Source organism: Plodia interpunctella, chromosome Z (genome assembly GCF_027563975.2).
Source record: "Plodia interpunctella isolate USDA-ARS_2022_Savannah chromosome Z, ilPloInte3.2, whole genome shotgun sequence".
NCBI lineage: Eukaryota > Metazoa > Arthropoda > Insecta > Lepidoptera > Pyralidae > Plodia > Plodia interpunctella.
Genome location: NC_071324.2, coordinates 64943 through 74362, shown reverse-complemented (window position 1 = coordinate 74362; position 9420 = coordinate 64943). Strand labels below are relative to the sequence as shown.

Sequence of the window (9420 nt, the reverse complement as noted above, 5' to 3'; positions counted from 1 at the left end):
GAAAAATAGTTTCATTTTATTTTTAATAGCTGTTTACCGCGTCTTATGCCCTCGGGAACAGTTATTAAAATGGGACTGGGATAGTTGAAATAAAATGTCCATAGCGCATTTAAAATATACACAGCGCCGTTTAGAGGGTTTTTTATTAGTATTTAGCAACACCTAAAATAGAATATAGGTTTTTCACAAATTCCACGGGAAACGGACAAACGGACAAACGGACATACGCTCTTTTTATTATCTCAGTGGATAGTTAGGTACTTCCAAGAAGAGAAATGTTTTTGTGGAACATTTTTTCAAATTCGCGCATAGATTTTGCGCACAAATATTTTCTGCAAGTGTCCTGATACGCGACCATAAAAAACCGTTAAAAAAAATTAAAAATGTAACGTTGTTTACCTATGTAGGTACCTAATATGTAAACATAAAATGTGCCTTGAACTGAAATCAATAAACAAATTAAACTTACCTATTCGTCCATCCTCACTGTCTTTCCTAAATGAACGAATTCACGTCACAATCATGGAATTATTATACAATATTTTCTATTTTTACCATGGAATTAGTAGGTATTTTTACCGATACACAAATACAACCTTTGTTATTTTTAAAATTATAACAAACTCCTTTTTTCCCGTGGTTTCACTCACCTGAGTTTTCCTTCCAAAAAAGAATCACATTAAAATCTCAGAACCGATAAAAAGTTCTTAAGTGTATCTGTGAATCTCACTCATTATTCACAGACATGGATTTAATAAGTACTTCTTACAACGGAGTACCATGGATTTAATAAGTACTTGAGTACTTACTAAACATGGAATTAGTAGGTACTCCGACGAAGTATCCATTAAATCCATGCTTCCGACTTCCATCCTATCAATAGCATGGAATTAGTAGGTACTCCGTTATACGAAGTACTTACTAAATCCATGGTCCATAGATAATAAAATATGCGTGATTATGTCATGGTCATTTCAGTAAATGTCGCTTGTTACAAATACGGCCATAAGCATGTACTAAGGAATAAAATTATTAATGTATAAAATAACCTAATTTATTTCAACATAATTAATAAATTTACCGCGTACTAGTCGTAGCTTCGTTGGCAATGAGATCTCGTGTGACGTAAGTACCTGCTATATTTTCGACAGGGTACCTGCTATAATTTATTTTGCTATAATCTTGTAGTGTTCGGTGCGGTTACGCTCACTTCTAAAACTAAAAGAAAGTATAGCTTATCTCATGGTTCAATCACTCGTTCTACTTATCGTCGTTAGAAGTCTGCGAGATGCGAAGTGGGAGAGTGAACAAGTTAGTTGTTTTGTCAGAGTGGAGACTCGCGGGGAAGGCGGGGAGAGCCTGAGCGGCGTGCTGAGCCTGCTGGGCGTGGTGGACGTGCTGGCGGCGGGCGGTGAGCGGCTGCTGCACGACGAGTACGAGCGCTGCGCCGCGCGCGTGCGCGTGTACCATCGCTCGCGCTCCTCGCCCGAGCGCGCCAGGTACGACCGCCTTTCAGCAGATGGTCTTACAGCACCGTCGAAGTAAAATTCCCACTGCTTATGCATGGGTTTCCTCACAGGTGGATGTGAAGGATATAGTAATACTAATTATTATATTCTTTTGATTATTCCGAATATTTTGGTGGATATATGTTGCAGAGGAGGGCGTGGCGAGCCGAACGCGTCTCCGCGCCCGCGCAGCCCGTCCGTGTCACCCGACCGCCGCCAAACACGATATCGCATCACGCAACAGTGAGTGGCGACAGAACTCATCACCGGCCATTCTTAAAATTCTCACTTTAGCTGGAAGAAACCTGTCTGTTTGTTTAAAGAAGAAACACGCTTAAGTATGATGCCCACTCTATTCCCGCTCATGAGTATGACGGCAAATACCATGTACGGGCATGACTTGTTTGTCACGGGTTAAATGCTAAATGATTCCGCCACGAGAGTAAAAAACGATGTTTGTTCTAAAACAACGTTCCAGGAAAAGTGCCATTTATTGCATATTTATTTAGAGATGAATGTTAATGTGTTAGAGTCACTACAGTTATAAAATATGTAAAGTAACGTTTCTTGGCAAAAAAAAGTTAAAGAAAACTATTTTTTTTTCGGTCAACGCCAAGAACGATGTGGATATATGTAATTCCACGCTCTTAACCGCTGATCCAGCAAACGCTAACCGCAACTGGCGAAACTTCAAATGGGATTTTAGAACTTTTGACACTTAAAAAGAAGTACTTAGTAATAAGTGTAGAAATAAAAATAATTTTGTTTAAATAAACAAAATAACTAAAAGGCATTATGTACTAGGTTCTTTACTGCAGAAATAACAAGTATGTATCAGTGAATTCCAATGTTTCACAAATTAAAATAAATACAGAAACGTAAAAGTATTGATTCTTTACTGTCTTATAAGTTCTGATTTTTACCTATTTTCATAAATCTAGGTCAATACTCTGTACCTATTTGGTTTTCCACTGAAATCAATTCTAAGTAGATTAAGGAATTTCGATTTGTCTAGCCTATATAGGCTTTTTCTGGGTGGTTAATAAATAAAGTCTGTATCATAATAATATGTGTTGGGTGATTGTGGACACAATCTCAGTTGTTCTTGTGGTAAATGATACAGTGAGAACGGTGAATATATGATATCTTTATGTTTAACGTAGCTTATATACTATTAATAATGATGACGTTGTTGCATCGACCTGCAGTCACGCGTCTCTCTCGGACGTGATGCGCTGACACAACGTTACCTGGGAATAGGACTGACATAGATTATTTTATTTCCTCTAACACATCACGTCCAGGGTCGCAACATATGTTTGACAGGGCAGAATCGGCGTACTTCTCCTCGCGGCCTCCACCCACGCCGCTGCAACTCATCGTGAGGAGTCCGAGCGTCGCTCCAGAGACGGCGGCAGCGTCGGCCTCAGCCCAGCGACACACTCACACGTCGAAGAAAGCACAGGAATGGCGACGCGGCAGTGGCAAACATAAAAACAGGCGCCACGTGAAGACTCTCCTGCGGGAGCTGGTGGCGAGCCTGCCATTGGCGGAGGGGACGTCGTCGCTCACCTCCGACTCCTGCAACGCGCCGCTGGTCTTGGACGTCCGCCATGTGGCTGTACAAGCCATTACCACGTAACTCTTTATATTCTAAACATTTTACTTGCATTAATCATTATGGACTATGCTCGCGCAATTTAATGTTGTCCGTCCAAATCCATATAGAAATTAGCTGTGTAGGTAACCTATTTTCTCCATTTAAAAATTGGGAGATAAAGCACGTCTGAATCTAGTGTAGATAAAGCCCGTATTAAAGAATGTCCTTGACTTTTATTCAACTTAATCGGCGATATTACTGAACACTTTAGTGGATCCATGATATACTTATTACTAGAAGCGGTAGAGGTCCAGTGATGGTTATTAAGTATCGCTCTAATGTGAATCTAAAGGTCCCAAATACGAATCCAAGTTGTGTCACATGTATACTAACTGGAGTTCAAATACGGCCTGCTGCTTCCGGTGAAGAAAACATTGTGAAGAAATTCGCCTACTATTGTGTCAAACGAAGAAGGTAATCAGTCTTCAGTAGTTCAATAACATTGCTAAGAAAATTTAAAAACAATACGACTGTGGATTGTGCTAGCATTCTGCAACAATACGCTATTAATCAACTCATTTGGATCTTTCAGAACTAAACCAGAGCGTAACTCGACACGCAACTCGTTCAGTAAGTGTTTTCTTGATAACCATTTTAAATTCAATATTCATTCATTCCATAACCAAGATCTATTACAATTAAATTACTTGCTTCATCAGGAGATTGCGGCGAGGAGTGGGTTGGAGGCGTGCGCGCGCTGCGCGACTCTCACGTGCGGCTCGTGCTGCGCCAACTGCGCCACATCGAGCGCCTCAATCGCGCGCTCGACCGCGCCGCAAACGCCGCCGCACCGCTGCTAACTCCGCATGCGCCCTCCACCGCACTATCACTGGCAAAATGATTCAATATATAATCTCTATAAAAGTTGATTTTTTTTTTTTTTTTAATTTGTAAACCATAATGTCATCAAAATCCTGCTGTACCTAAAAAGTTGTGAGATCCATGTAATACCAAGTAGATTAATTTATTTAGTCCCTACTTAAGGGACCTTCTGTCTTAAGTTATTACGCAAGTTATTATCATGTCAATATTAAAAATCTTTTAGGTTTTAAATAAATAGATCGACTAACGATCTGATTTCTATTTGTAAGCATAAGTCGACTTTTTTTTTTTTTTTTCATTTTTCAACATATTTTCCTATGGGAATGTTGCTCCATTTTATGGGCTGAACACACCCTTTCCATTATACAGGGACTATGATTCATTTACAAAGGATTTCAATTTTTTTTTTAATGCCGTTGGTGTATCTAGAATACTGGACCGAAATAAAAATATTCCGTTGCTTTATAACTATGGTTGGTTGGTTGGTTGGTTGGTTGGTTGGTTGGTTGGTTGGTTGGTTGGTTGGTTGGTTGGTTGGTTGGTTGGTTGGTTGGTTGGTTGGTTGGTTGGTTGGTTGGTTGGTTGGTTGGTTGGTTGGTTGGTTGGTTGGTTGGTTGGTTGGTTGGTTGGTTGGTTGGTTGGTTGGTTGGTTGGTTGGTTGGTTGGTTAGGTTAGGTTAGGTTAGGTTAGGTTAGGTTAGGTTGAACTGAAGGTGAGCTAAGGTACTGAAGGTGAGCTAAGGTACTGAAGGTGAGCTGAAGGTACTGAAGGTGAGCTGAGGGTACTGACGTTGTGTTGAGTGCGGTTCAAGGTGTCCTGGAGATTTTTGTCACCAAGAGTCTTTCTTTTGGTTACTTACTTTTGTTTTCGACGGTTCAGTGTCTTGGCTCCTTGTGGAGTTGGGGCACTGGCAAGATCCTATTCTTCTTTACAAAAGCAAGGTTGTGTTTTTGACCACAGCTACCAGACCGCTGGTGCGGGGTAGCTCAGCTTCTGTAACCAGGCAGGGGCCAATTTCTGCCCCCTGTCTGCGAATTTTGTGTTGTTTATTTTTGGCGTGGTCGCGTCCGGCCCAATATGGGTAGGACGGTGGCCAAATCTGCACGGGGAAGATCTCTGACCCCAAGGGGGAAGAAATCGACTGGGGGGGATAACGAGGAGGTAGGCGAGAAGACTGTGATCAGCCGGTCAGAGTCTCTCTACTTCTCGGACGGCGAATCGGACGGTGACTCGGATGGGTCAATCTGGCTCCCGGACGTAATGACGACCGGGAAGGAGCGGGGCCAAGCCTCAAAGAGGAAGGCATCAGAGGACGTGGAGGAGGCCGAAAGGGCTTCCAACAAGGTTTCCTCAGCCACGAGAGGCCGGGCTGCTCATCGGGGCTCCTACGCTGGCACGGCCGAGACCAAAGAGAGGCTCCGGGACCTGTCTGCGGACTATGCCCAATTTGAGCGCGAGCTCGAGAAGGCTGGTACCAGCAGGTACCTGAAGGCTAGTGAGAAGAGCGGGAAGAGGTGCCTCGTTGACGAGCACCTGGAGGTGGTGAGGGCGGCCGCCCAGAAGGTTTTGGCGGAGGCCGGAAAATCCGGCAACCTAAAGGGGACGGCATGGCGGGCCATGAACGAGGCCTGCCATGACATAATTGTGGCGGCCGGAAAGATCGAGGCTCAGTGCGAGGAGTCGGAGGCTGTCCGCATACTCAGGGCGGACAACAAGAGGATGCGGGAGCAGCTTTCGCTCCTCGAGCAGGAGACGAAGGCCCTGCGCACGGCCTTTGCCGAGCGCACGTCATCGGCGCTGAATGAGGCCCAACCAGCGGTGGGTGCCCCCTCGCTGGAGGACATTAGGGGACTCCTCTCTGAATGGAAGGAGTCCTTTGAAAGGAACATGTTCCTCAAGCTGGGGGGCATGGTTAATGACCGCCTCAAGGAGGCAGAGAAAAGGGGCTTTTTGGCCCCTGAACCGATTGTCCGGCCGCCTCTGGCAGCCGATAAGAGGAAGGAGGCCGAACCGTCGGCCCCAAAAGCTGGGAGGAGCTATGCCGGTGCAGTTGCGGGGGCTACCCTGATGCCCCCAGCACGACCTGGGCCTGCACCCAAAGCTACACCAGCCAAAAAGCAGCCCCAACAGGTGACGGTCCAGGCCCAGACACCCACTGGGCAATCGATTGAAGTACCTCCGCCTCAGGAAGGTGAACAAGGGTGGGCTGAGGTTGTCAAAAAGGGAAAAAAGAGGGGGAACAAAGCCTCCCCCTCTGCCCAGCCTGAGCCTACCCTAGTGAAGGCCCCCAAGGCGAGCGCACAGCCGCCTAAAAAAGTAAAATTTACCGCACCTAAGACTTCGGCAGTGGTGGTGACCCTCAAGCCGGAATCTAAACTGGATTACCGCACGGTGATATCGAGGGCCACCACTATTGACCTGTCGTCAATTGGAGTGGATCATGTGGCGGCTGTTCGTGGCACGGCAACGGGGGCCCGCATTATTGAAATACCCGGGGCTAACAGTGGGGCTGCGGCGGACAGCCTCGCAGAGAAGCTCCGGGAGGTCATAGGGACTGAGGCGGAGGTCACAAGGCCGTTCAAGGCGGCCCAAATAAGGGTCTCTGGATTTGACGAGGGAGTAACGCCAGAGGCCCTTAAAGATGCCACAGCGAGGGCAGGAAAATGTCCACCGGGACAAGTTAAAGTGGGCAACATCCGCATATCACCAGATATGACTGCGGCGGTGATTATCACTTGCCCCGTGGCGGCTGCCAACGCCCTAATTGACGAGGGGCGTCTCCTCGTTGGTTGGACGGCCGCCAAGGTCAGAGGGCTGGAGGCCTTGCCCATGCGGTGCTTCCGGTGCATGGGCATAGGCCACACCAGAGCCCTCTGCCCGTCCCCGGTGGACAGATCAGAGTTATGCCATCGCTGTGGCAAAGCAGGGCACATTTCGTCTGCGTGCGGGGCCAGTGAACCCTGGTGCGCGGTGTGCTATGCGCACAAGCTGGCCGCCAAACACATTATGGGCGGCCCCTCGTGCAATCCCCCGCGCACACGGGGCAAACTGGCCCCAAATAAGGGAACCCCTGAGGGCACCACCATGGAGCACTAATGCCTGGCGTGTCTGCGCAACAGGCAGAGGTGCTGCAGGCCAATGTCAACCACTGCGCCCGTGCACAGGACCTCCTAGTCCAGCACGTGGCGGAGTGGGCCATTGGTGCTGCCGTCGTGGTGGAGCCGTACTGCGTCCCCCCCCTTCCTACTTGGATCGGAGACACGGACGGGCTGGTGGCAATCACCTCTCCCCGAGCTGGAGATCGCCCACCCCTCTCGAGAATTGACAGTGGCCCGGGATACGCGGCGGCAAAATGGGGGGAGTTTGCCATAGTTGCGGCATACTTCTCCCCCAATAGGCCGCTGCGTGCCTTTGAGGACTTTCTCGAGAGGATGGGTGAGGTAATCGGGAGAGCGGCGCCAGCACCGGTGCTACTGATGGGAGACCTCAACGCCAAGCACTCGGCTTGGGGCTCTCCTGTCGACGATCCGAGGGGAGAGGCCCTGTATGATTGGGCTGTGGGTTTGGGGCTTGAAGTCCTAAACCGGGGCAACGTCGACACATGCGTGCGGCGGAACGGGGCGTCGATTGTCGACATATCCTTCGCGAGCCCCGTCATTGCCGCGCGTGTTGTGGACTGGCGTGTCCTGGAGGACGTGGAGACCCTCTCGGACCACAGGTACATCCGAATGGGGGTCTCCAACAGGCCCCAGCAGCCCGTACGGGGCTTGAGGGGGCGGAACCGGGGGTTCCCGAGATGGTGTCTGGCCAGCCTCGACAGGGACCTGGCTGAGGAGGCGGCCATGACAGAAGCATGGATAGAACCCACACCAAGCCGTTCCCTTGGTGTGGACGAGAGGGCAACAGGCCTTCGTGCGTCGCTCACGCGAATCTGCGACGCTTCGATGAGGAGGTCCGGGCCGCCGGCTGCAAAAACGGCGGTTCACTGGTGGTCGGAAGAGATTGCTGCTCTCCGATCCGCCAGTAACCGAGCCAGACGCGAATATACGCGGTGCAGACGGCGGCGCAATGTCGTTGATGGAGAGGAGGCGCGGCTGCACCTCGCTCTCCAGGAGGCCAAAAGGACCCTGTCGGCTGCGATAGCCAAGGCCAAGGACGACGCCTACAAGGAGTTCTTGGCCACGCTCGACAGGGACCCATGGGGGAGGCCATACAGGACTGTACGCAACAAACTGCGATACGCCCCCCCCACGGCCTCCATGGAACCGGACCTCCTCAAGCGGATCGTGGAAGGCCTGTTCCCCTCTGCTGAGGAATTTGTCCCTCCGAGGATGTCGGCCCCTGAACGGGAGTCCACCACGGCGAGCGTGCCACCGGTGACGGACGAGGAGTTTGACTGGGGACTAAAGCGTCTGGAGGGCCGCAGAAAGGCCCCAGGCCCAGACGGAGTCCCTGGTCCCATACTCCCGGTGGCGGCGAAACACATTGGGAGCCGCCTCAGAGAGCTGTTCGACGACTGCTTGTCGACGGGGCGGTTCCCAAAGCCGTGGAAAGAGGGCCGGCTTGTCCTTATTAGGAAAGAAGGCCGGCCTGAGGACTCTCCTTCGGGGTGGAGGCCCCTCCTGATGCTGGACGAGACGGGTAAACTGATGGAACGTATCGTGGCGGCCCGAATCGCCCAGCATCTGGAAAATGATGGACCCAATGTGTCGGACTGCCAATATGGCTTTCGAAAGGGGCGGTCCACCATTGATGCCATCGGGGCCTTGAGGACATTCTCGGAGGAAGCAATTGGGGGAGGGGGAGGGGCCGTGGGCGTATCGCTTGATATAGCGAACGCCTTCGGCTCCCTCCCCTATGAAGTGATAGAGGAGGCGCTCCGGTACCACGGAGTGCCCCTCTATCTAAGGAACCTCGTAGGGCACTACCTAACAGGAAGGGTGGTGCTCTACGAGGACAAAGAGGGAAGGAAGTCGAGGGCGATGACCTGTGGCGTTCCCCAGGGTTCGGTTTTAGGCCCCCTGCTGTGGAACGTCGGATTCGACTGGGCCATCCGCGCGGCCCTACCCCCCCGGACAATAGTCATCTGCTATGCGGATGACACAATGGTGGCTGTCCGGGGGGAGCAGCTGGAGAGCACCCTTAGGGCCGCGGCGGTCGCGGCAGACCTGATGCTCACACGCATCAGGATGCTGGGACTAAGGGTGGCCCTTAGCAAATGTGAGGTCATCGCCTTCGGGAGGAAGCGCAGTTGGAGACCGCCCTCAAACGAATGCGTTCCCATTGGCGGGGAGAGAGTCCAGGTGAAGCCGTACTTAAAGTACCTGGGCATCATCCTGGACTCACGCTGGGACTTCGGGGAGCACTTTCGTCAATTGGCTCCCCGAGTAATAGGCGCGGCGTCGGCAATGAGCCGTCTGCTGCCCAATG

General features: G+C 50.4%; 2 protein-coding genes across 2 annotated transcripts; both read left to right on the top strand.

The window, feature by feature from the left end:
• The first annotated feature begins 964 nt into the window (after window positions 1-964).
• Window positions 965-4037, top strand: LOC128682978 (uncharacterized). The gene is made up of 6 exons (XM_053768074.1): window positions 965-1125; window positions 1329-1499; window positions 1659-1751; window positions 2835-3146; window positions 3701-3738; window positions 3828-4037. Exons 1-6 carry the CDS (start codon window positions 1109-1111, stop codon window positions 4007-4009), a joined length of 813 nt encoding a protein of 270 aa, XP_053624049.1. The 5' UTR covers window positions 965-1108; the 3' UTR covers window positions 4010-4037.
• A 1030-nt stretch (window positions 4038-5067) lies between these two features.
• LOC128683181 (uncharacterized) lies at window positions 5068-7086 on the top strand. The gene has a single exon (XM_053768493.1). It carries the CDS (start codon window positions 5068-5070, stop codon window positions 7084-7086), a length of 2019 nt encoding a protein of 672 aa, XP_053624468.1.
• Window positions 7087-9420: the final 2334 nt, after the last annotated feature.

Excerpts from the sequence above, each read along its gene's own strand:
- LOC128683181 (XM_053768493.1), top strand. The coding sequence starts at position 5,068 with ATGGGTAGGACGGTGGCCAAATCTGCACGGGGAAGATCTCTGACCCCA.
- LOC128682978 (XM_053768074.1), top strand. Across the intron at positions 1,500-1,658 it reads TCCTCGCCCGAGCGCGCCAG|AGGAGGGCGTGGCGAGCCGA; the intron begins GTACGACCGCCT and ends TATATGTTGCAG. Across the intron at positions 3,147-3,700 it reads GCTGTACAAGCCATTACCAC|AACTAAACCAGAGCGTAACT; the intron begins GTAACTCTTTAT and ends TGGATCTTTCAG.